Source organism: Egretta garzetta, unplaced genomic scaffold, assembly GCF_000687185.1.
Source record: "Egretta garzetta isolate BGI_Z169 unplaced genomic scaffold, ASM68718v1 scaffold454, whole genome shotgun sequence".
NCBI classification, from domain to species: Eukaryota; Metazoa; Chordata; class Aves; order Pelecaniformes; family Ardeidae; genus Egretta; species Egretta garzetta.
Genome location: NW_009259429.1, coordinates 923098 through 950416, shown reverse-complemented (window position 1 = coordinate 950416; position 27319 = coordinate 923098). Strand labels below are relative to the sequence as shown.

At 42.2% G+C, this 27319-nt stretch overlaps 1 protein-coding gene across 1 annotated transcript in view; it reads left to right on the top strand.

The window, feature by feature from the left end:
• Positions 1-7919, top strand: part of CTTN (cortactin) — a 23249-nt gene extending 15330 nt beyond the window's left edge. The window contains exons 12-15 of the mRNA XM_009637058.2: positions 5672-5761; positions 5854-6043; positions 6981-7052; positions 7655-7919. Coding sequence (XP_009635353.2) covers positions 5672-5761; positions 5854-6043; positions 6981-7052; positions 7655-7791 — 489 coding nt within the window. The 3' untranslated portion in view covers positions 7792-7919. The remainder of the gene's footprint in view (positions 1-5671; positions 5762-5853; positions 6044-6980; positions 7053-7654) is intronic.
• Positions 7920-27319: the final 19400 nt, after the last annotated feature.

Here is a 27319-nt window from a genome sequence, read left to right as displayed (position 1 = left end):
ATAGGGAGATTGAGCGGGTCCTGATGAAAAGTGTATAGTACTCAAGGAGATGCACAGGGAAAAAAGGTCATCCTCATCATCTTCATCATTCCCACTTGCTATGCTGAAGAGACCCTCGCAGTGGAGAATGCTTGTCCAGGATCCTCATCGCTGCTCTTCCTGGCTGGCTATGGTGGAGTTTTCCTGTTTCCTTCTTTCTTCTCTCTCTCTCTTTTGTTTTTATTTTCTGCCAGAAGTCTCTTTCATTGTTAAAGCCAGTGTATGCTACCAGCTGCAGACCCCACTAATAAATCTTCTTGCATATGAACTTGTCTCAACATCCTCTGTGAGACATCAGACATCTGGAGTCCAGGAAAGACTGTCAGATGTTTTCTCAGATCTGTTTGGTTGTTTGCCTAACAACAAATGGGGCAGACCCAGTGACTGGTTTCTCGGATGTGGTAGATACTTCCCCTTAGTGGGACGCTGCTACAGGATGCCAGGGTGTGGTATTCATCCCATTCCATCAATATGGTCTAATTCATCGCAAGTTTAGACTTGGTGGAAATAATTTGTTTTACAAGTATGAAAAACTAAATGCTTGGTAGGCTTATGGTAACCTAGCTCTGATCTTCCTAAACTAAGAAAAATACACTGCAGTGAAACTGCATGTTACTTCACATTAACTAAGCTAGCCTAAACCAGCATGGCCGCTAACAGCAGCACTCTCAAGCCACCTTATTCCTTATGCCAGCAAAGCATCTGTATAATCACAGAAAAGTGGAAAACTAACCCTAAGAAATAAAACACCTAGTTAACCCCAGTCAGTTCCCCTGCCTGGTTCATTGGGGGAAGGTATTAGAAGTCCACAAGCTACACAGGGATGAAAGGCAGCATTAGAAGAAATCACTGATACACAAAGATGAACTCCCATTCATCTTGTGATACATGTATGCAGTGAACATATGCTCACACTGTACATCTTGAACCCATAAGACAAAAGAGGTAATAAGCTGAAAGAAAAAAAAAAAAAAAAAAAAAAAAAAAAAAAAAAGGGCAGCAATCACTTTAGATGGAGAGACTTAATTCATCCTATAAAGCTAGAATTTCCCAAATTTTGAACAAACTCAAAAGGAAATGAGTGGATTTCAGAAATCAAACTATACACAAGATATATGAGCCATTCAGTTTCAGCACAGGAAAACTACAGAGCCACAGCAAAATGCTATCAGCATGTGTTGCCACCTTCTTCTGGTGTAGCTGTTCAGCTGGTAGCCCCATAGCTCCTCTAGCTATTGCCAGGCTGTCTCGGTTCCTGAACTGCTGTCTGCTGTTCCTGGCATGGTTCAGTGTGTTTAAGCTTATGCATCGCCAGTATCTAGGTCTAACACCTGGTTGCTTCCCTAACAAAGTAATTTTTCACTCCTCATCCTCCCCTGTCCTTGTCCTTGCCACCAACACTGCAACTCTGACTACTCAAAGAGCTGTAGTCCCTCAGCTCAGGGTTCTATTCCATGGGGTGATGAAGAACGGGAATGAATACTCTTTTTGGATGCAGCCTGGGGACAACCTTAAGGTATGCATTGCTCTTGAAAGTGCAGCTTCACCCCTTCTTCAAGAGATCTCCTTTTTCTTGGCACTTGTTTTCCTCTGTCAGCACGTTGGATCTGGATCGCATTAGGACTTGTGACTTAGAGCAAGCAGCATTGCTATCTTTGCAGGATTTAATTTAGTAGATACTTTTACAGTTCTCCAAATAAAGAAGAACCACGATATAGGTTGATGGGTATCACAAGTGTTGCATTGTTAATTCTGCACCCGTGAGATCACCTTGCACAGCCCTTGCTTCCAGTTGCCACTGAGAATTGCTAACAAATATCAGTCCCAAAGGAAAATGGACTTTCTTAGCATTCATCCTGCTCTTTCGTTTTCTGAGATGCATATTTTTACCTAGTAGTAACTCCATTCCATTTTCACTACTTCTGTCTCTTTCTCGGACAAGGTGTCTGATGGTTAAAGATGTCTCAGTTAGCCTGTCTGAAGCTTCTTAGGTCATCCTCAAGATGCTGATGGTACTCGCTAGACAACACTCCTCAGCCGAGGACTGTTACTTCCTTACTTTGATTTGGTTGTTTCTAGGGGATTCTACAAAAGACCAGTCCCTGTAAACATTGCAGTCCCTCCTTGAACAACTGGGTCTTAAAGCAAATGTTCTGAAGTAAAAAACTTGACTTATTTTCACAGAACAGTTACCAAGATGGTAAGAGTTCTCCTTTTGCAGGATCCAGGATACTTTATCCTTAACTCAGGGCTTCACCTCTTAGGCAACTACCTTATGAAAGCGCCTCTCTCCTAGGGCATGTGGCAACTCTGATACCCCATACTGATCTTTTCTGTACTTCATGTATGTTATTTGCTCTGCACCTTTGCTACAAGCAGGGAGACATTCCTCAAAATGCAAGGAGGTACTTCATGTGGTGGCAGCCACGTCTCCAGGGGCATACCCTTTATGTTCCCTCCGTCTTGACAAGTAGAGATACCAGTATATTCTAAAATACCATGTGATTTCATTGCACCGCAGTTGCATTTTCATAAGGAGCAGCAGCGATGTGCCAGTGCTCTGGAGATCTGATACATTTGGAGGACAGGGCTTTCCTGCTTTGCTTACGAGCGATGACAGTATAATATGGTTTAGGAGAGATCCTCTGTTCCCTCAAGGCAGCAGTTGTCCTAAGCGATCAGTGTGGGGAGAGCAGGACTTTCTGAAGTTCACACGTGTCAGTCCTCCTGCTCTGATAGATGAGCTGTATTGCAGTCCTCAGCGAGAAGTGGGAAATTTGCTCTGGTGGCCATGTGAATTTTTTGAAAGGTTGCACAGCTGACACAGAAAGTACTGATGCTTCTTTTTGAGAGAAAGTTTGCGTCCAGGCTTGGTCTTGGGCGCAACCCTGAGACTGACCAAGTGGACTGGTGTGTGCATTTCTCCAGATAGCTGTGCTGCCAAGCACGCTGGTTAGAACAAGGCAGGGCAACATTCTGTTGGCTCTCACCATCCCTGTGCATTTTGGTACTGGGCCTTCTCTGCCTTTCAGTGACTTCTTCAGTTCCCTCAGTCTCACCTGTGTAACAGTTTGTCTGTCTCACTCATCTCAATCTTGCAATAATCCACTTCATGCTACAGATGCTGAATGGCTCTCCATTAGACTATTCCTTTTCCAAGCCAGTTTGAGCCAATTTTTTTAACCAGTGAGGAGGAGATGACTGATTATATGTATCTTGCCAAAGCAGTCAGGCTTTCTGCTTAGTATGCCCTTCTGTTGCCTGGGCTTGTAGTCTGGGCTGAGCGGGGGAAGAAGTTCAGCTTCTCTATTGGCTCTCTTGCCATTCATTTTGGGTGATCATATGCTCATAAGTAAGATCTGTGGATGGAGGGTGGAGAATTTAGGCTTTTGTTACCCATTTCAGCTTTTCATTGAAGTTTCCTCCTGCTGAGGAAATGGTTCTCCAGAAGGGTTTAAATGTAGTAACACAGGTTCTCATGAGTCATTGAACTGTTATGTCTTTCTTCCCCGCCCCGCCCCTTTTCCGTCTCAAAATTACTTTCTTTCTTTACTGTTATTTTTGCTGTAAGTGTGGGTTAAATTCAAGCCGTTATGCTTGATTTTTCTTGTGCTTCATCAAAGATTCTGTTGCCTGGACACATTTGAAATTTTTTTTCCAAAGCTGGTATTTAAATTTCACCGTAACCAGATGATTAATGTTCTTCCAGACTGAACATCTCCATGGTTAATTGTGTGATTCTGCAGACACTGAGGGAGGGAGGATGAGGTTAAGGGGAAAGCAAAATGGCACCGGCTGCGCTGCCCCTTGTGCACAAGCTGAGCATGAAGAGGGGAGGGGTGTAAGCACACCATCCACAGATACAGTAAAGGGTGAGGACAGACTTTGACTTAAGTGAACTTTATTTCTTTAAGCGAACTTCCTTGCGCAGACAGAAAGTTCTCTCACTTTAAGAAAGTACGTGGGCATACGTACTCCCACAATGGGAATATACATATGGACTGCATTCCTTCAAGAACCCTGTTTACTGGTAATCCATTTTCTGTTTTGCTTTTCACATATGTCACGTAGTCAAATGGTGCTCAGGGAGCTCTTCTTTAACTGCTGGTTTGAATCAACGGGTACCTCATGATTTCGCTAGCCTCTGCTCCCTTAAAGAACAAGGCAGGATGCTCTTTCACATGGAGCGTTTCAGCATGGAAGAAACCCAGCCTGAGGGGGGACCATGCAATTTAAGTGTTTTATGGCAATTATGCTGTGCCTATCCTAAACTGTAGTCTGGATTGCAGAGACCCATTTCCTAGGACAAATTATTCAAACTGTTCCCATGTTTGACATTGTTAATGGATTGATGCTGCTTAATTTGTCCCCAAACTTAGATTTGACTTCTAATAAGCGGTTTGCTGATGCTTTTTTATTTGTAGCACAGGAGTTAAAAGTGGGGGAGGACTGTTTGCATCAGGACAGATTTTTTCCAGAAAGCACAGCGCTGAGCTTTGAATTGTCTTCAAAGCTGGCTCAGTTCTCAAGACATGCTTTGCTTTCTTTGTTAGATGTCTCTTTTTCTGAGCTGTGACAAACAAAGGGAGGGAACAAATTTTTGTAAGAGAGTCCTATCGCTTCACCTCTGGACTGCAGTTTCTCCTGAGGATCCTTTGGGGATTTACAGCTTGATGGACCTAAACAATTGGAATGCACAGTCTCTCATACCATGTATTCTCTCTCCTTTTTTACAACAAAGAAGAAAGTTTGGCTCGAAATCCAGTTTTCTTTTTCCCTATGGTAAAGAGGGGCAAAATGAAATCACTAGCTTAGAGTCTGGTTTGGGTTTTTTTGGGGTTTTTTTTTTTTAAAAAGTCATGCAAGCAGTGTAGCAATTCTTGTGCTACGGTATCCTGGCTTCCTAATGAATGGCTTTCTAATGATGATTGTGGATTTGCCCTCTGATTCATAGGTGAGATGGCACAGTGTGAAGCACTTGAGTCCAGAACACTTGATTCAGATCCACGTTCTTTGTGTCACAGAATACAATAGCAATGCTGCTTTTATTTCTACCACATACAACTCTTCTGAGTGTTTGAATCCCCTCATTGTCAGTATGTAGGACTTAATTTTGTCTGAGCTGTTCAGTCTTTTGCTTTGGCAGGTGTTTTGCAGACCTGCAAAAGCTTGCAGGATCATTTCTCATCAAAGATAATATATCGGTTGTATAATTGGAACATGCAGGCTTCAGGTTCTCTAAACCTGTGCTAAAATGGAACATGAGGCCCAGCCAGCTAATGAACAGAATGAATATATTGAACACAGAAACCCTGCAGCTCCTATGGAAACGTGCCAGGGAACACTGGGTACTCTGTTTTTAAACACATGTATGCATACATACTGTGCGGTTTTTGTTTCTTCACATTTTTCTCTTCAGCTTTGCTGTATTTCTGAGGCTTTACTGTACAGCCAGTCTCAACCTCCAGGCAGGTCTAATGATCCAGCCAGTCCAGTCCTCTTCTGCTCCACACTTGCATCGGTTTATTGCAGAATATGCTGTCTATCTCTCTTATTGGAGGGTTGTTTCTTGTTCAGTGTCATGATATCAGTGATTAAACTGCCATGAAGTTTTTCTTTCTCTTCCATTTAGGAACAAGCTAAAGCCAAAAAACAAACTCCACCACCATCTCCTACCACGCAGCCGGCTGAGCAGAAGGCACCCTCAAGCCCAGTCTACGAGGTTTGTTAGAATCACTTTCAGTACATGGGTTTTGATCCTAAGCATAGGAACCTTGTTACAAAACCTGACGAACCTCACCTGTATTTCTGCAGGATGCAGTTTCCTATGAAGCTGAGTCTGCCTACAAGAATTCCAGCACAACATATGCAGCTGCGCGCGAGCCGGAGTCTGGCTACAAAGCTGCAGAGTCGGACTACCAAGAAGCAGTGAGTCAGCGAGAGGCAGAATATGAACCAGAGACTGTCTATGAAGTGGCAGGGGCAGGAGACCATTACCAAGCAGGTAGAGTGTTTGTTTCTGATACGAAACCCTTTAAGATAAAGATTTCCTTGGGCAACAACTTAATGAATAGTTGTGCTGATAGCACACTGTCCTAGTTTTCTAAAGTCTTAGTCTGGTGGGACTTTTTAGATTCTCCACCAACAAACTTTAATTAGGAAATTCAGATATGGCTAGAGCAAGGTTGAAATTACTTAACTTTTGTGAGATGATGTTGGAATAATTACAGTGCTCTCTAGAGTGCCAGTTCAAAAGGAAATGTAGGGGTAACTATTTCCACCCCGTGTAATGCAGCTCAATTTGAGATGAAAGCACAGATGTGGAGATTAAATGTGCTTGGAGCCAGTGCTGGCCTAGCAAGCAAAAAAATTCTGTCAACAGTTCTTTGACTACAAATTTCATGTGATGTGTTCTGTGCCTATGAGGGAGTGGAGTAAGGATGCCTGAAACTATTGAAACTGAAAGAATACCGTTCTTTTGAATTCCCATTTTTTCCATCTCTTCTGGTTACTAAATGAGGGGTGAAGAATGAACCTGCTTGCTCTGGTACAGAAACCTGGAAATTTTAAACAGGCCCCTTCCTCTCCCACAAGATGCACCCTTAACAAGGTGTTAAATAGTTTCATACACGCTGATCTTGGGCCTCAGTTGTTCTGTCACATTTTACAAAAGTGTTATAAGGCTGATTGTTTTTACTTTATACTGTATTAAATGCCTACTTGTGAACGCTTCCTTTCAGGCTTTAATTCTGTGCGATTTTAGGGAAATACCCGTTTCGGAAGGTATGTCAGTGCTGCTAAAAACTTGCATAGTTTGTTCCCTGCTTCCTGTGTGAGTTAGCAGTAGAATTAAAGGAGGAGCACCATAGAAAATAACTCGGGGTGATAGGTAGTGTGCTTCTTGCTTTTAATTTGTTTCTTCTTTCTGTCTCTCTCTTTAGAAGAAAATGCTTATGACGAATATGAAAATGAACTTGGAATTACAGCCATAGCCCTTTATGATTATCAAGCTGGTAAGCAAAGCCCTTGTTTTAACCCTGTCTTTGAAAACTCTGTTCTGCACAGATAAGTCTGGATTTTTCCTTTGCCTTTCGTCTTGTAGTAATATATGAAATTAAGATATGAAGAATTAGGAATTTAGTGACGAAAAATTAGTAATTTATTGACTTAGCAATAGCATTGAGTTGCTTTTGAAAGCTACTAGCCACTGTTTCTGGAAAAGGTGGGAGTTTTCAAAATATTTTTTAACCAAATGTTAACGCTCTTGTTAAACCCTTGGCATACGTAGTTGTTTAAAATCTTGACTGCTTAATTCTGAGGAGGGATCAAGAACGTAAAGTGGTTCTCAGTGTGCTAGGTAGCAGTTGTTGCTCTGAGCTAGAAATGCACGCAAAAGGCAGGAGCGAAGAACCGACTACCTCATCACTCCAGAGGATGAGAAAGCGTCTGCCTTTACAGATTGTCGTTGCCCGCTGCCCTGTCTCACACACTCCGATGGGAGAGCGGAAGGTGATGGGTGTCTGTGTTATTTTTAGTGATGTGGTGGGTTGATAGGTGAGACTGTAGTGCGGACTGCTCCTGTGTGAATACTGAGCCTCTTCAACTCTCTCTCCAGCGGGTGATGACGAGATTTCCTTTGACCCAGATGACATCATCACAAACATAGAAATGATTGATGACGGCTGGTGGAGGGGTGTCTGCAAAGGCCGATACGGGTTGTTCCCCGCGAATTATGTGGAGCTGAGACAATAAAGACTATTGTCTACTGGTTATGCCTTAATTCCCCAGTCAATAAATCTGACTTAATACACTACAAATCATGATGCTTTTCTGAGGATGGAGGGGTATATACATATTGCTTTTATATTTAATACTTTGCTGATGCTTTTTAAAATGTTTATGCCACAGAAATAGCTAATATATTGTAACTCCTATGTTCTTCACTAAGGCTCTTAAAATGATTTTCATGCATTTGGAAACATTTCTTCTCTGCCAAATTAGCAATTGTCATAAAAAGCCTTTTCGAGGACAATTAGCTGTCTGTCGTAATATTGCATGTTTTACTCATAAGTGAGCAGATTTACTTAGTGTTTAAGTCTAGTTAGTCTTCCACTAAATGTTTTCAGCTGAGAAAATCATGGCTATGCAGGTTATTTGCATTTCCACTAAGCGGGAGTGGGGAGGACTGGGGAGGTGCGTAATTTTTTCTTTTCTTTTCCAGATAGTGTGTGAAAAAGCAAAGAGAATGCTTGATAGTTGCAGCTAATGGCAATTAATCAAATACTGTCCAGTATTTATGGAATATTAATGTTATGAAGGAAACAGTCTGGTTACTTTTTCCTTCTCTTTTAAAGTGAAGTTCCTTGGCTCTTGCATTGATTCCTCCTCCCCCCCCCAATCCTGCTCCTCCTGTCCATGTTATCCCAGAGGAGGGCTGCAAACACTCTAGCACTGATTGTCCCGAATTTCTTTACTTCTTGTTTTTGTTTCACCCTCCTCTTTCCCAGGAAAACTTGAAAAATTTACTACACGAGTGTTGAGTCACTCAATGAGATTCCTACTTGTTCAAAGGGAAATGCATCCAAATCCGTGTGACTACCCGCAGGAAAAGTCTCATTGCTTTAAACGGGAGAAGAAAGGCAGGCTGGAATTGCAGTTGTGTCCTGTGTGCAATACATCCTTTGTTCATACAAGGGATGGCCTGCTGTGCGGTAATGGCATTTTATGTAACCATATCTGAGTCAAGGAATGTTAATATAAGTAATTAGATTTAAAACCCATATAAACGGTCTTCATTTTTAAACCATCTGAGAGACAGCTATACTGTTTGTATATTCAACAGAAACTGCCGGTAATGTTCTGCCGAACAACAAGATTAAACCTGTTCTTTGCCAAAACTAAAACTGAAATTCCTGTCGTTCTAGAAAGCTGACTCGACTGCAGATTTAGCGTCCCTACCAAAGATAGCAAGTTGCATCCTATAGTGCACATGTTCAATGTACGTACTGTCTGTTTCCACCTTCTGATCGAAATGGGAATGGCAGAACTGGTGTAGTAGCTAAGAAAGAATGCAAAGAATTTTTATAAACTGTAAATTTGGACCAATGGAATATAGAAGACCTGTATAAAATGGTGAAATGTGTAATGTATCTACGAAGAGGGCATCATGTTGAACCAATTCTTGGATGGTTGGGACAATCCTTAATGAATGTTGTATGTGTGTCATGATTATATATTTTTTTTTTTCCTTTCCATGATCTCATTTCTGTGTTGTATTTGCATTACTAGGGTTGGGTTTTATATGCAGTTTATTTTATCCAATTTTGCATAGAACACCTCATAGGGATATGATTTTTGTAAATTAAATATTCAATAAACTTTTTGAACCATTTGCATGGAATATTTTTGCATTTTTAAATTGCTTTCTCAGTCTTTTTTCATCTTGTCTCAAGCTTATCTGGGACCAGCTTGCATACAACAAATCGTTCTTCCTCCGGTGAGCTGCTGCATGATGCTCGGTGCTGTTGTGAAGGGCACGTACATTCTTCTAGGTTGTTGCCACTGCCTTCCACATACTTCCCTGCCTGGGAAACTCACTTGCTTTTGTCTTTTACTCCTACATGGAAATACTTGCATCAAAATTAGACTTTGGGTCCACTTAAAGGAGAGATGGTTTTTTAAAATATTTTTTTTTAGACATCTTAGCATCAGGATCTGTTTTGTCTCATGTGCCTGTTACTTCTGCTGAAAATACCAGTGAGCTGTGGTTTTGGTGAGAAGAGTTGCTCCTGGGAGTGCTCTTGGGATCCTTAGGCCAGGTGCTTCCCAAAGCTTTGCTCCTCTAAGCCTCGGCTGCAGAAAGCCATCCCTGCCTTGCTGCCTAAGCAAGCCAATATTTTACAGTTTACAATCCTGAACTTTTCAGAGAATCTGATACTTGATGATGCACTGCTGGAACTGCTAAGAAATAAAATCCTAACATCCCTTTTCTAATTATTCTTTAATGCTACTATATTAACAGGAAAGCCAAAGCTTCAGAGCTCGCTGCCTAAAATACCATGCAGTGAGTGAGAGCCGTTGCTTTAGCTGGTAACTTAAAGACCTGCGACTTGAGAAGAAAACGTGCGTGTCCAGGTAGGCTTTCTGCACTGGAGGGGGTGCAGGGTGGGGTTATTGAAGCTTTATGCTCCTAAAGGCAGATCTGAGGGTGCTAGTGCAGGTGATGAGCCCGTGGGTAGGAGACAGCAGCCCCTGAGCCCTCCCGGGGCTTGATGGGGTGGGCAGGGCCGGAGGGGGAGCAGGAGCAGTTAGGATGGTTGCACTAAGGCCTTTTGATGGGGCTTTTTTTTGGGTGAAGGCTGCAAGGTTTGAGGATGGGGCAGCTGCTGCCAGAGCTGCTGAAAGGAATACAAGACCCCCGAGGAGGTTGCTACAGCTCCCTGCCTGGCAAGAAATGAGCTTCCAGCAGGGAGGCGAAAGCTCAGAGGGAAAGAAGAAATGGCACCGTGCAGGAATTTGCTGCAGGTAACCTTCATAAGCAGCACAGTAGGGAAAATACCGCAGTCCTGCAGCCATGGCCTGTGCCAGAGAGTAAGATGGGGAGGAACTGAGTTGCTGGAAGAACAAATGAGGTGATCAGCAATATTGTGGGTATTAAGTCAGTCATGGGAGTTTATCCATGGATTGCCTCACCCGATGGAGAAAGTTCCATCTCTCAACTATAATCTCACTAGCACAGCATAGCAAGATTTTCTATAGCAGATTGATTTAATATCTTGTCAAGTATATTTATGACTGTACTATTGCTACTATGAGATTAGATGTAGTCAAGTCTTGAAGTTTTAAGATCACTCTTATTCATCAGCAGTAATTGCTCAAGTTATCCAAAACATTTGCTGCTGGAAAAAACCACCCCAAACACTGCATTTACCATCAGAAGGCCTGGCTCAGTGCTCCTTATGGGTCACCAGTGTGAGCCGCAAGCAAGCCCGTTAATTTCTGTTAATGGACGTCTTTCTGCCTCACTGGCTGACTTTGGGTGAACCATTTACTTTCCTGGCACCTTGAATTCATGATTTTGCTTCTTAATGCAATTCCTAATCTGTCGCTCCTAAGCACACTGGGGCTTCAGCTGACCGAAGGCAGCAGCAGCAGCAGCACTGATTTTATCTAATCAGTTGATGATTTTACACTTCTGAGTGTCATTCTTCTAAACTAATTATAATTAAGACTATGAACACTCAAAGTATTTATATATATAAATATTCTATAGTATTTTATAATAATATTTCATTTGTCTATTTCTGTAATAATTGCTAGCAAGAATAGTGGGAGAAGGACAGTTTGAAAAGCGGTTATGTGGGAGGCAGGGAAATTCTCACAGACACGAGGTACCCTCGGCCCTCCCGCATTGCCACGCTGGTGCAGCAGGAACTGCAGCTGCATTAAATTCCCCCAGCGTAACTCTCCAGCACCAGAGCACTGGTGGCTGTGGCTAGAGCAGACGGACAGCTTCATGTCACACAAACTGGTTCTATTTCCCTACTTGCCTATGTTTTTTAGTCCCACTCTGCCTGAGGATCTTCTCATGTTAGTGGTAGGTAGCAAAGAAGTGCCGCCTTTTTACTTACCAAATTGTCGTAATTAAATCTGCCTTTCCTGCCAGTTTGGCAGCATCTTTGCTCTCACGGAGAAGGAGCTGTTGGCTAATGCAGAGAGGCCAGCCAGCACCTCTCTTACGCTGATAGAGTTGCCCAACCCATCGAGCAGGTCGCGTAGAGGCTGGCTGAGTAACGACGGTGACGAGCGGGCAGGGTTAGCATCTCAAGAGGCTTTTTAAGAGCCTGGCAGAGCTTTACCAATGCATTTCTCGGATGCATTTTATCAAACCTCTCCTTAAGCTGCCGCTTTATTTTTAGTCTGCACAGATGGCAGGCTTAAGAGGATGGTGAAGAATGCGCCTGCATCCAGTTTATTTTATATAAAGCCTTGAAGCTGTGGAGTGCTTTTCTAGGTTTTTATGTGCAATGGGCCATTACCAACTTGTTAATTTTGCCTAGATTTTCAGTAGTGAGAATCAATCTAACAGTTTTTTGACTTTTAACCAAGGAAGGGGAGCAGGAGGCAGGGGGAATTACAAAGTGAAGCCCAGGGAAGTTCCTCTGCAGGGGTGGTTTGGCTTAGATAAAATGCACACCAGCAAAATTTTATATTGCATGTGGTCTGCGTGTCTTCTGCAGTTTTTCCTGAACCTGGAAGGTTGACTGTCGCAATCAGCTCAGGATATTCTAGCTTTTAAGTCCCTTTTCTATCAAGCAGAGCAAACGCTAGTTACCAAGGATATTCCACTGAAGCGCCTACTTTCAGATGAGTGCTTTTGCAAATGCCGACTTAAAGCCACCTATGATTTTCTGAGAGACTTCAGCCTATCACAGGAGCTTTCGAAGTGCAACCCACAGATGGGTAATGCCCAACCAGCAAGTTAATTCCTTGTGGTATGAAGTTCAAGAACTGCTGCCATCTCATGTAGTCAGTATTCACCTTGCCACAGGCTTTCTACATTATACTGGGATGTGGAGCCTTCAAGATTCAGGCTGCAATAATATAGGCAAGTTATTGCATGCTTGTCCATATCTGATGTCAACAGGATACTAAATTTGAAGAAGCTTCCTCAAATTCTCCTCGCATTGCGCACACTGCTTCTACCGTGATTTACAGAAGCTGCCATAAAGTTCGTTGGTGAAAGGGAACTTGATATATTAGTCCATGAAAAGAGGAAAGGAACAAAAATCGATCTCAGCTGTGCAGTGCTGAGTGTACAGAGTACTGCCTTGGATGGCTTCCAAAAAGGGAATTTGAATGGATCAAAATAGCTTCACTTGACATATTTGTCCCAGAATCTGGGAAGCTCGGACAGAAAAAGGAGCAATGCATCTTCGACTGCCTGGGAAGTGCCTTGCACACAGCGAGGGATCCTTAAAAGGAGGTGCATGGTGGTCTAGGACAGCTTGCCACAAAATCAGAGTTTAATGGCCATTTTCTAAAGTCTGCATGGAGTCAGCCAAAAGTAATTGAAGGATTACTGTTATTTAACTAGCCAAAAAACAAAAATCTGTTTCAGCTGTTTCCATTATCTAAGCCCACTGAAAATGAGAAACAGGGGCTCTGCCTTTAGGGAACAGGAGCAGACGGTTACCTCTTGCATTTGACCTGGGTATTTGCACAGCAGCCATCTATCTATACACTTACCTAACAAGGTTAAAAATACCGACTCGTGAGCCTTCAGACAAGGCATGGTGCCAATCCATTCCATAAAGGCTCCGACAAGCAGAAAATCACACAGCTGGGCAGTTAGGTAGCTTCACCTCCTCTTTCTGCAGGCGGAGGAGGATTCCCATATGGCAATCGAAGAGTCAAGGTGTGGCATTTGGTGTCCCTGTCCTCCTCCAAGCTGTGCCAGCTGCTGCTGGCTACTCAGCCCAAAGCTCAGGGGATGGCTACACCCATTTGGACTGACCACAAACTTCTAGCAGGATTGCCACCATAAAAAATGAAGATGATCCTCAGAGTTAGGCTCACACAACTTCCCAGGTCAGTGTTCTTGGTGTTGGATTCCAGATTTTGTGTCCTAGACATTTGAGGCAGTGCAGCAGACTGCAAAAATACAAAATGTGAGAGATACTAAAAATTAAAAGCTAAACAAGGTTAATTAATGAATTATCTAGATGGCAGAACTCCTTCTCTTGCAGTGGAGCTTAAGTGCAGAATAAACTTTAGCCTAACACCAAGTCAGGAGCTGGGGCATAGCTAAGAACCTGATTTAATTGATTTTGTTTCAAAAGGCTTGTAAATTTTATGTCTACAAAAGCTTTAGAGAAATTATGCAATTTGCTTTCTTGCCCATTTTGGCAATGAGGCCAAAGAGGCCAAAATAATTTTACTTTTGCTCAGACCAGTTGTGAAAATGTCAGGTAAAACGCTTTGTAGTTTTCCTTAATAGCAATTTTCCTCACTGTTCTGAGCCTAGTAAATCTGCCACTGAAGAATTATTAGAACTTTTTAACTGGATAAAGAAATATTTTGCTTCAGTAACATCTGTGATTAGAGACCAGGCCAGGAAGCGGGCACATGCAGGAGCTCATGCTGGTGGGGCAGGAGCAGCTACGACGCCAGCATCCACCCTGCGCCCTCATCATACCTCTGTGCAGAAAAATTTCAAAAGGTACATGCTTTGGTCGATTAATGCTCAGAATCTTAAGCTCACAGGATGACACTAGCCTTAAAGGAGTCTGTGGCAGTTTTATAGCCCTTTGGAGTAATTGATTAGAGTTCAAGTTCAGCATGAATAAGTGCACGAACAAATTACTCCACAGCTGCTGGCTTATTCAGTGGCTTTGGAGCTACCGTGCTATGAAGAGGGGGACTGTGCTGTCCTCCCCGTAGACTGTTTCCTAACTTGTGGCACTGCTACCTTACTTTACAAGAGAGATACAGAATGATTTCTCATGTTAACAGCCTTCAGATGGTCAAACTTGGACAACATAGCTCTTGGACTGTGCATAGAACTTTGCTTGGGTGCAACGGTGCAAGGTAGGACCTAAGTCTCCTCAAAAGCAATTTGATTTGCCTTAGAGCAAACTTGTCACCCCGAGGCTTATTTTTCCCCTGGAGGTGCTGCCTGGTCCTGCCTGCCCGATGTCCTTTGATGTGATGTTTTTGCCAGTGAGGTTGGGTGACAGCACCCTGCTATTTGGTGGCTCCTCCCTTTCCCCGGTGTGAGATCACCTCGCCATCGGGCTGCTGCGGGTGCCATGTGTGGTCCCGCGTAAGCGCATGCCACACCCGCGAGCCGCATCCCAACGGCGCTGGCCCTCCCTCGCTATCAGGGAGTTACCATCTCAGCTCCCGGCAGCGCTGGTGCAGCCAGGCATTTAACTCAAGGTACAGCATTTACTCACCTGTTTGACCCATTTCCTTCGTTAAATACTTGGGCTTCTCCAGATGCCCAGTGATACCTGCTCACGTGGGGCATTTTTGCGTTGAAAGTGCTCCTGGTGGGTGCAGAGGCTGTTGCAGCTGTTTGGGTGGCTGCTTTAAACAGCATTTCTTTTGCCAGTTGTCCTCCCAGTTTTCACACTGTGATCTGAAGAAAGCTCCAGTTGATAAACACAGTCCTCTGCACACCCCTTTGCACGCCGGTGTCCTCATGGCGTACGTATAGTTTCTGGTTTCACATCTCCTACTTTTGGTACCGTAAAGGAGAGCGATGGCGAGAGTGGTACACCACTTGAGCTTTGCTTGCCCAGCATGTGCTGTGCCGAAGTATTGCCATCCTTTCTGCAAGCTCCCGGCCATGGCTGTGCTGTAGTCTCCTTCGGTGGCAAGATAAGATCATGATACGAGCATGATTTAGAAGCTGGCAGCTAGCAGGGGGCAATACAATATCCCTGGGTAGCACTCTACAGCTAGAGATGGCCCTATTTTAGGATGGGTAGACTGTTGCTGGATAGATAACATTGTGAGAGAAGAGTCAGGCAAGCCAATTCTACCTGCAACTCTTCAGAGAGTTTTGATTTTTTTCATAAGCACCTTTGGCCAACCTTGTAGTCAATACCTCTGTTAGGGAATATTTTGGATCATATTTAGATCTGCAGTGATCTATGACAAGTGGTTGCTGTAAGTGAAAGTGATGTCATTGATTTTCGTAAGGAAGGTCCACAGTCTAGCATTTAATGTAAGAGATCTTAAATAAAGCTCTGGGTTTCCTGGAATAAAGGAACAGTGACTATGCCTAACACCAGTAATTAATGGCCTTGATTTGAAAGAAAAACATGACAGACTAAACTCCAGATAGGTCAGCAGAACTACAAAGAGATTCTTAAAATCGTATCGGGTGTTTTGTTGGATCTTGGACAGGAATTGCCATTTTCTGAAGCTTTGGAAGAAAGGGAGCTGCTAGCTGCCAGGGCCAGAGCCGAGGAGCAGCTCTTTGTTTCATGGGAAGGTTCATCCTCTCCACAACCAGTACCAGCGCTCTCATATTTGATGGTGGCAACCAAGAAGAGCCGTGTTGCTCTCTCTTACTAAACGAAAGGTAAGCACTTTTATATGCAAGATCATCTACTGTTTCTTTGCCTGTCATACTGAGACACAGCAGGAAGGGGAGTTCTGTTCCCAGCTGACATTTCTCAGGTCTGTTGGCTATCTATCTTCTCCTTGAGCATCCTCTTCCATGCCTTAGCTCACCCGCTTACTAATTTTCTTCAGCAATGTATGTTCATTGAACCCACGTGGTACTAGATAATTACATGATCATTTACATTTATGCTGCTTCTAGCATTATTATTAATGTTGCTCTTAGTCAAACATACATGTTCATCCATGTCAAACAGCCCTGGACATTGGCCTACACAGATCCCAGCCTAATAAGAGTTAGTAGCTCTATGCTCCAGTTCAAGATCAATTCTTATTCCCAGGCACACAGGGTGCTATTACCATTTCTGGTAAAATATAAACTACTGCACAAACTTATCCTGAATTCATCTCTTTATGCAAGCTAGAAAAAACCCTAATGAACTAAGCCTCTTAGGACTCTGGCTCCCTTGTGTTTGCACAACAGTGCAAGAAACCTTAATGTGGTCAACAAAGCACTGATAAAAATAAAGGCAATCAAAATCTTTCTTAATGCAGCAATATAAGAGCTCTAATACAGTCTGGTAGTATTCCAAGTTTATAATAACATTTCTCTACTAAATATTGCACATTATTTCCATTGCAGTCTAGAAACAGATTCTCCAGTGAGCTCGTTCTACCTGAATCTACTGCTCTTAAAATTGCATTGCTGCTAATTTGCACTTGAATAACCTTTTCCTTCTGTAAACCTTAAATGTTAGTTTTGGCCTTTGGCTTTTCTAGATGAAAACTACAAACAGATCCAAATTCAAATGTTCTTACATTGAAGTTGTAACCATCCAGACTATAAAGAAAATGCTATTTATATTGAAGGACTCTAAATATGCTAGAAATGGTCAATTAAATCCTGACCTTTATTAACCCTATTGCATAGACATTGTTCTAACATTTGTCTCTGAATTTAATAGCTAGGTGTATATGACAATACAAATACCCAACCCTTACCAAATTAAGATCACCAAAATATAGGCTGGAGCAGTACCTACTAGCCTAGGTAGTAATGAAAAGAGACAAATCATAACTGAAGTCAGGATTTCAGCAATGTACATGCACTCCTGAAAAAAAAGCAGCAGCAGCAAGGGTTTACACCTAACGGAGCTTGGCTACAGCTCCAACGCTCCCAGTCCAGATAACTCCTGTAGCCACCGCCCTACGCAACATTTACTATGGGTAGCAGCTATCATCTCCTGATGCTTGCCATCTTTTACTCCTGCTCTTCAGAGCATCATTAGCATTAGCTAATAAAAGCTGCATGGATTTTGTTTGTTTCAGGGTTTGTTTTTTTTTAGTTTAATAAGTCAGATCATCTGCTACTAATACCATTCCACTGTGTCTTACCACCTAGAACGCATATACTTTTCCTGAATATTAACTAGTTTTGATCTCTGCCCAGAAGAATTCACTTAGGCAGATCAATTAGGTTTTTTTTCATTATTTTTGTTGGGAAGCAATCATGGCAAAATATTTAATGCAAAGTAGAAAGCACAAGAAAAATAAGGAATAACATATATCCAGGAAGAACAAGAGATTAGTCAGGAAAAAGAAACTGTATTGAGTAAAAAGAAAACCCAACCAAAAACCAACAACCTCAAAACCCCACAGAACAGCGATAGCTGCCCAGCTAGGGACAGGATGGTTTTCCTTTTTGAGTGTTTCCACTTCTCTCTTCATTAATGAAAGCAACTGTCAGGCACCTGCCTACATCTCTGCTTGCCTCCCACATCTCTGCTCGCCTGAATTCCCCTGTAAATGCTGCCCGGGATGACAAATGCGTTCAAGGGCTTCTGTAAACGTTACTCAGATCTCTGGATAGTCTTGATGCACCATCACCCTTAGAAAAATGCCACTAAAGAGGCCAGCACTCGCCTCCTCTTGGTCGTGCAATGCCCTGCCAGTCTTCCCAAGCCAAATTAACCAGCACAGCTTCTCTGAGAAGCACCGACACCGCTAACGGGGCGGGTTTTCCTCATTGCTCTGCATAAGGCGGTGTTACAACCCCAAATGTTCAACAGTTCTTAGACTTATAACCAAACAAAGAAGAAGGAGCTGGTTTTCCTTTGTGGGAGGTTTTCTTTGAGCCTCCGTTTACAGCTCCGGGCTAAAACTTACTCTCACAATCAACCCACAAATCTCAAATAATTCAAGTACTGAAAGCAGAAATTTTATTTAAGTGAGCAAAATGAAATATTGTCATTATGCAACTGGATGGCAACATTGATATCCTCACTAACAGGTTACTCTGTCGCCCTTTGGGGACTGTGAATCACCCGCAGTCACACCTTGGTTTCTGTTTGTTTCTGAGTATCGGTTTTGCCTTTCAAATCCCTGAAAACTGTTCTTCACAGGATTTGTTACTGTGGTGAACTACACAGAATTTTTTCCCAGCTGATGGAGCATCCTCCAGTTAGAAAGTTTCCTTCATCTGTTATTTAATGGTGGGGAGAATAACCCCCAAATCAGTATGTTGTGCTAAAAATTAAGCTTTCAGACTTTTTATAGAAATTGCTACAAGTTTTCTGCTGTCCTTGCATACAGTTGAACTAAAACCCCAGCCCCTGTGTTTGCCCTGATAATTTCTGTTCTAAGGTGAAGGGGGATGACATGACCTAGCACCAAGCCGCTTGGAGGAAGATAAGAAAAGAAGTAAACGAAAGTATTCAAGCAAAATAGGCTGAAAAATTAAAAATCCTTACCCTTAAACAATGCAAGGAGAGGATGAGACTTCCAGCCCCGGAGCTCTGACCCCAGCTCTTCCCAAGGGAGAGGTAAGAACCAGCCCACATCCTGGTCCTTCACTTTTATGCTAAACCACAGGAGTAGGCCATGAACAGGCAATAAATGGAGGGGGAGGTTGAAATGCCTCTGAATGGTGGCCAGGTGCCTTTGCTTGTCATAATTTATGTCCTCGTTAGCAGGAGGCTGGTAAAGGAATTAATGGTGAATCAGGCCTCACCAGATGCTAGACCATGGCTTTGAATTTCAGCAATGTCCACCTAAGGTGCAATATATCTTGCAGAGGGACGGGCTTGCTCAGGTGCTTTGATGTGATAGGGACAGAAGCGCCGTGCATCATGGTACCACATCTACCTGGGTGCAACTATCCCGATGCACCCCAATGCTTGGGAGCACGCGCAGCCCCCAGGAAACCCCTTCCTGTCCCTGGGTGGGGGGGTTAGCGCACCCTTGGTGCGTCCTGACAGTGCGAGGACACCCTGTTACAGAGGGACATGGCGAGCACGGAGTCACGTCCACAGAGCCATCTAACAAAAATCGGTCAAGAATAATTTAAATTTATTGCTCTTTAATTCAGGTAATACAAAACCTGGTGTTTGCCTTCCTGGCTTCGCTTTTTTACAGAGGTCTGGGGTATGATGTCAGCTGTGAGGTAATACACATAAAACTCGCAGCCACAGTGGACAGGGTGTGAGTGATGCCAAGCTCAAGCCAATGGTCTTTAGCTGTTTTATTTATTTCTTTAAAAAAAAAAAAAAGAACAAAACAACCCATGAAAACAAACAAAACCTGAAGGTGAGGAATAACTGGTACAGCACGTATGAACAGCAGCCTCAGGGCTAGATGCTTACTCCCCGAGGTGCAGCATAATCTTGAATTTAAGCCCTAAGGAGTTGCAGCTCAAACACCTACTTTTTGCTAACAAGAGGATGCGCTGCTGTGCAGAGGTGGCAGGATTTTATCTTCTGCCCTGAAATTCATTTAAAGCTGCAGCCTAGCATTACGTTTTGCATCTCTTTTAGATGCATAACTTACTTAGCTTTTGTTGCTCTGCTCCAATGCTTCATCTAATGCGTCGGTATTAACCTAATTATTATTTTTTAACGCCAAATGTATCATCACCTCCTGTAGTGGTGTAGCGGTCGTTCAGCTGCCAATCCCTCACGTCCCACCCTCTCTCTGATGAATGAGACTCGTCCCGTGAGCCTTTGCAGCCCCTCCGGTGCCATGCTGGGCCTAATGGTTGGAAATCCTCCAAAAGGAGGTCTGCACGTGGAAGGTGCCGCCCCTCAACGCGCAGTGCAAACACCCCAGTCCAGCGGGGACACACTGGTTTAGAGCCTCCATCCATCTTCCCAGCTAAGGGGGCTTGCCTCCGGCGTAGGCTGAGCTCCCACCACCCTTTGGTTTTTTTTCCTCAGTGGCTTCAGCAGAAGAGTTTGCACAGAAGGTGCCCTGGGGTAAACTGCATGCCATGAGGAATAAACACAGCTCCTGAATTAATGAACTTTCAGTGCCTATGGGTCACGAACTCCCACGCTATCCCTTGTCGGAGACCATCCCACAGCTCTGCTCTTCTCACAGCTAGGACTTCCTTCCACCCTGAATTTATTCATCGCCAATTGGTAACATGTTCTTCTAGCGCCGACGTTCCTTTTAGCTAAAATCCCTCTCCTGGCTGTTCACCCACTCATGTGAGTGGGAAAAGCAGACAGCTCCTTTCAGCCTTCTGGTTGCTTGGTTAAATAGACCGAGTCATTTTAAAACCTGCCGTAAGCCCCCAGTCACAGTACCTCGCTAGCAGCCGGTTCCCACACCTACTGCGACCGTGCCCATCGCGGCTGAGCTCCCACAAGCGCCCTTCAGCCCACTTGCATTAATAGGGCCTCAGTTCTTGTTCAGAATGCCTTGCCTTTTCCAGGCTGCGTATCGTGTGTGTCTTTAGCAAGACAAAGTTTTCTCTTCCTTTCCATCACCTTCAACAGATTAATCCTACAGCCCCATGGTGAGAATTTCCACTCAGTGCATTGTATACAAATTTTCCCCGTTTCCAGGGTGTGTAATATACTATCTTGATCTTCCCTGCGAATACGCCAGCCTTGTCATCAGCACAAACAGTTAATAACAGGCACAGTATTAGGTCTAATATTACACCTTTAAAGGTATTAGACTCTTTAAAGGGTTGACGCTTGCCTAGCAGTACTAAGGCAGTAGGAGAACACGCATTTGAGCAAGGACACGGGCAGAAATGAGAGCCTAAAAGGCAAGGTGTGTAAAGGATCTGCTTTCAATACCTACAGTGTGTGCAGGAGTTTTCTCTGAAAGAAAAGGTCTTTTCTAAAAATTGCAAAGTATCTCCTGGAAGTCACCTACCCTTGTTTCAGGTCTTCTCTACAATGCAGAAAATCAGTTTTATTGGAGATGTCAAACAACCTCAGGTGAAGTGTACAGCATGTAACCTGTTACTGGGTCACTATAAAGTCTGGCAGGTGAATTAATTAAATAGAGCTACCAGACTGTGGCAGATGTTAAAAAAACTAACATCTACCGCTTTGTAAAGGACGAAAATTGCTGAGCAAGAGCACATGGAGAACAGGGGATACGACACGGCTTGAAGTAAAAAAGAAAACTCTTACCACGATGTTATTTTGTGCACAGTTGGACACACAGCTCAAATTTGACGATGTTCAGGTATAAAAGAAGTTACTGTTTGTTGATTTTTCAACACTGCGTGTGGACTGATAAGTAGAGGGCACTTCAGACTGTGTTTCAGCCACCTTTTTGATCTGTTCCCCTCTAATGAGAGATTGAGAGCTCTCACCTGGACTTCACCACTGCACGACCTAAAAGGGCTGACACCAGCTTCGCATGAGACCTCAAGATGCCCCAACAAGCGGCAAACAAAATGAGAAATTAATGACACGGTCACAACTGTTCCTTGCTAAATATTTTCGGGGGGGTGTGTGCGGGGACAGGTTCGTAGGGAGCACCATGCTGGGCAAAAATTCATTATCGACCCCTGAGCACCCGTTTCGGGCGCTGTGACTTCTGTACGTTATGGTACTGAGGCAACGCATCCCTCGGGATTTGTTTTGAAGAAGAATATCCTCAAGGAAAATGAATGAAGGGTTTCAGAAGGCTGTGAGCAGAGAGGTTATCATCATCTCCTCTCCCCCAAACCTCCACTTCAGCTGTTCCGAGGCTTTTTTCCAGAAGTTATAGGAAACTGCTTTAAATGGCTTTTAAGTATATAAGGAAGCTAGGCAATTAGAGACAATTAATGCAAAAATACCAGTGGAAAATAACCCATTAAAACATGAATTACATTTTGAGATTTCTGTGTATTGTATTCTCTTCAGATTCTCAAAGCAAAAAGGTAACACTGCAACAGTTATTCCAATACATTTTTAAGCACATGCAACACTGGTGTCCTAGTTGTACATTGATTTCTAATGCTGGCCAAGAACCTTTATATTAAAAGTGTACAAGAACTCACACACACACGTGCACGTACTCCTTCTAGCATTAGTCCTGAGGAAAAAACCTTAAATTTTACTTGAGAAACCAAACTTCAGTTCTGCAAGTACATCTGGGAAATAACCCACCAGCTATTCTGAACTAATTCCTACCCCAAATACCATGCGGTCTTCCGCAGCTGGGATCTGAAATATCTGCTGTTCATCTGACTGCTGTGTTTGAAATTGTTCAAAACAGTTCCAAGATTTGCAGCACTGGAGACAAAAGCCATGTTCTGATTAAAAAAACCCCCATGCTTGATGCAGATGAAGGATCGGATGGAGGTGCTACCACTTAACACATAAAACTGATGATAGAACATAACCACATACAAACTAGAAAGCACATTACAGTTCTTTAAAGATTTCTCATTCAGTGTACAATTTGTGTAATTATACAGTCAGCCTTTTTTTTCTGACTTAAATATTCAAGCCAACTTACAATCATAATAAAAAAAATTGCTAAACTGCCTTCTTGTAGAAAGAGAGACAATTGTTTGCACTAAATACATATTTTAAAAGATCTTCTATTGCTCTGAGATTATGCCCATCAAATTCCACTAGATGTCAGCATTATAGAACCAGTTGGTTTCAGATTAAAAAGCGTAAATGTTTTTTTTATTCCCGCTACCTTGTCTGTGAAATACAGTCCATGTCGACTACAAGAATAACCGAGCAAGTATTTACGGTGGTAAACTGCACCCAAAGTAAGTCTTGTTTCATTCCCCTCCCCAACATCCCCCCCTCCTTGACTTGATTTGAATAGGGGACTTCAAATCAGTCTCCTAATGCAAAAAATGTTTCGAAATAAGATGTAATTTCAAGGTTTTTTTTAACCAATTTTCCTAAAGCACTGACATGGACTTCTCACTTCGAAAAACCAGCACTACAAGCTCCTTTTGGCAGGTACGGTAATACCTTGAAGATAAAGCTCTTTATGGTAAATACAGTGTAGTTGATCCAGGTGGAAAATTATAAGGCACGTGCATTTTTTTTAAAAAAACCCCAAACCACATGTTATTACAATCCTGCTATTCTGGATGACCCATCATAGCTACTGGGGTGGGGGTGGGGTGGTGTTCATGGTTTTGGACAAAAGGAATGAAAGACCACAAAATGCACAAAAAATACAGAAAACCCAAGAACGCAACAAAACACATCAATACAACGTACATACAACAGCAATGATCAAATCTTCTCATTTCTTTGCCCAACAAAGCATTGACAATTTCCAAGCATTCTTCGTTTTGCATTGGAAATACCTGACTTTATTTATATACACAGATGTTTATCACTGGACTGCCACAATATCCGCACTTAAAGGTGCTTTTTTTTTTTTTTTTCAGTGTTTTTTTAACAAAACAAACCTGCCAAGTAATTGTTGGAAAAATATGAGAGAAATAAGAGGTAACTAGAAAAATGCTGAACTAGAACAACATACGAGAAGAGGGTAAGAGTTAAGGAACATAGGAAAGCAAATGGCAACAGTTCTAGGCATTTATTCCAGTATCTTAGAAAAGAAAAATAAAAAATACTCTTCATTGCATCACCATTTGAAGATAGAAAAACAAATCTTTAGAGTAAGCCAAAAGAAGATGTGAATTGTCTTCAATAAAGCTGCTCTGCCCTACAAAACCTCCAGCCCCCCCCAACCCCAAAACTTTTCAGTGCCTTATTAAATTGCAGAACAGATCCCGAACGAGCGCCCTACGCGACCAGGAGCACTAAGCTGAGAGCAGGCATCCCCCCCCACACTCAGCCAACAACAAAAAAAAATAATATTCCATGATTATTTGAAATCCACCTTAAAGCAAATAGACCGGCATTTTTTTTCCATCTCTTGCTGAAAATTTTCAAGTTTCAAACACGAATCTGAAATTCAGTAAATGAACTAATGTTCGGCATAAAGAATGCTTTAACCAAAATAAGAAGAAATACAAAGGAAATGTTTCTCCCAACAACAAATCAATTATTTTGCCTTAATTCTGTCTATGTTTTGTTAAAGCATTTTATGCACTTTCAATAACATCAGATTGCAAGGGTTTTGGCAACTTTTTTTTTTTAATAAAAATTCAGACAGTGTTCTCTGTTTGCAATCAGAACCACAACCTTAGTGCAATATTATATTTATTTCTTACAGTAATTTTGGTTGCCATACAAGAGTATTAAGGATTGGGGAAAAGTGCAAGTTACAGGAGCTTGATTTTTTTAATCAGTCGAAATAAGAGGAATTAAAGCACAAAAATTACAGCAACATAGATAACGTGAACACAAGTTGTTACACAAACTATAGCGAGAAACATATTAATATCTAGAAAAGAAAAGAAAAAATGTAATGGAAAAATTATCAATACTTGTGGCTCATACACATAATCATCGCCAGATCAACTGGGTAATGCTTTTTAAGAACTGAGAAAAAAAAAAAAATCACTATTTTTATTAACTTAAGTACCACAAATAATTAACTTTTGTGATATGTAAATTCTGTAAATCAACAGTCACATCTAGTCATTTTATAATATATGAATTAAACTTAAAATGTTCTCAGACACCTAGGGAAAGGAGTCTGTGCAGTTATACACAATTTACATCTTGTAAGATTTTGGTATTGTATACACAAATATTACAGAAACTAGGCATGTAAATGCAATTTATTTAAATTACAGTATATAAACAAAAGTTGATCCTAAAACCCAGAATATCGTAACGTATTTCATAGATCTCTAACAACTTGGTTTTCACTATCATAGGAGCATGAAATAAAATGGGTCTTCTCTCCTCCCCCCCCAACATTTCCAGACTGATGAAAATACTCGGAGGCAACGTCGTATCTGTTACTATTGCTTTCTGTAGCAAAATCATCACAGAGCTAGAGACCGATTCCGCTTGGCAGAGGTGTATTTTATTGGTGAAAGTAGGTCCTCTCAGGTCTCCTCACCTTTACTTCGTAAGACACAATGTAAAAATAAACTATTTCGTTAGCTCTTTAATGCGATAAACCGCTTTTCTGCTAATTGTATTGTACCTATTCTTTCAGTACCTGAAAAGATACACGAGCAAGAAAACACGCCTGTGTACGAAAGGAACGACCGTCAACCGATTACCGTGTGTATCAGCACTCGTTCAACGTAAATTCAACAAGAAGGTTGTGATTAAAAAGCAGCTTAAAAGTCAACTTCTACATTTTCTTTGACTACCGCATTCTCTAATGTATTTTCTGGCACGTATTATAGAGGTAATATCAACTGTACCCAAAGAAATAAAAAAAAGAGCATGGCATTAGTGGTTTATTTACTGAATTCTGTCGTATCACCAAATGGAAGACAATGATGGCTAAATTACCATTTTTACACTTCTTAAAGTATTTGATGGCCTCAAGTTGCCTGTATCAACTATCTGAATGAAACTGCCGTTTTCTACACCACCTATGGAAAAATGCAGTACTCTTGGAAATAAAATGCCTTAGTACTCGATTTTTATTACAAGGTTACTCGGAACTTTCAAATACAAATATAGCGTAGTAACAGATGTTAAGTCAAAAGATTTGCTGTTCCGTAAAGGGGGCAGGAGGCTAAGTAAGTTGCTTTTTACGAGTATCCAATGCGTTGGTAACTATAACCACTTTTGAAGAAATATTCATCCTCCTTTGTAGAAGTTCTAGCAAAGATAGAAAATATAACACAGCTCTGCTGGTTCAGATGCATCCAAATGAGGTTGATTTTTAAAAAGGTCAAGACTTTATAATTATTCCACAGAAATAGTAGTAAACCACAAAAGTTTTTTTTTTTTATTTTTTTGTTTGTTTTTAACTTTCTAGCACTGAAGTGGCACAAAGGCTGCCCAGTAGACCAGCCACTTATTTTCTTAAAATATTGTGCTTATAAACTATCTGTACAACTATTTAAACTTGCAGTAAAGAAAGATATTTAAAATGCTAAACTTTATGTACTCATACTAGGGCTGTTGCAGACCTAATTAGACACTTGTTTGTGAGCAAAAGAATCACAATAAAAAAATTAGAGATAGGCTGGACCATGTCAAGGACCATATCAAGGAAAGAAAGTTCAGGTACCTTGCAAAATGGAAGAGAACCTGAAAGTATGGTAGGTAGGCAGTCTAGCCATCCACACACAATTTACCCACCTTGAATGAACATCTTGAAGATTATGTTAAGAAAGACCCACAAAACTCACAGATATTAAGAGGTGTTAATTACAAGGGGAGTTCAAACATGCAGAGAGAGACTTGTTAACTTTAAAAAAAAAAGAAAAAGAAAAAAACCCCCTCAGGTTAACCAAATCTGTGTGTTTCCCCCTGCTGACTGACGTCTCCTGGAAAGCTCTCGAGCTCAACTACCCCACGCCTACGTTTCTAGCGGCTACGCCCGGTTTCTAGCAGGGTGCCCGCACCTCTCCTGCCTCCTGGCTAACAGCCGGGCACAGGAATCCCTGGGGGCCGATGGGCCGCATCCAGCTCCCCCTGCAGCGCTCGGGCTGCTGCCCTTGTCAAGAAGCCAGTACCTGTTAACGGTGATAAAACCGAGAAACTGGACACCTACCCAATCCCCCTGGCCCTTGGAGCCCGTGCATTCTGAGGCACTACATACCTCCTTGCATCTTGGCATTACCTTCTTCCTTTTATTTATTTATTTTTTTAAACAAGCTGAAACTTTGCCATCTCTGCTAACAGGCTGAAATCCCTCTCTCGCTGCACACGCTGGCAACCTTCCCACCGACTTCAATGGGAACATTCATCCATCTTTTTCTTCTTTCTTGGCCTGATGTTCAAAATAGCTAAGCACTTACCACTCACTGAATTAAACAGCATCTCTCAGGGCTCAG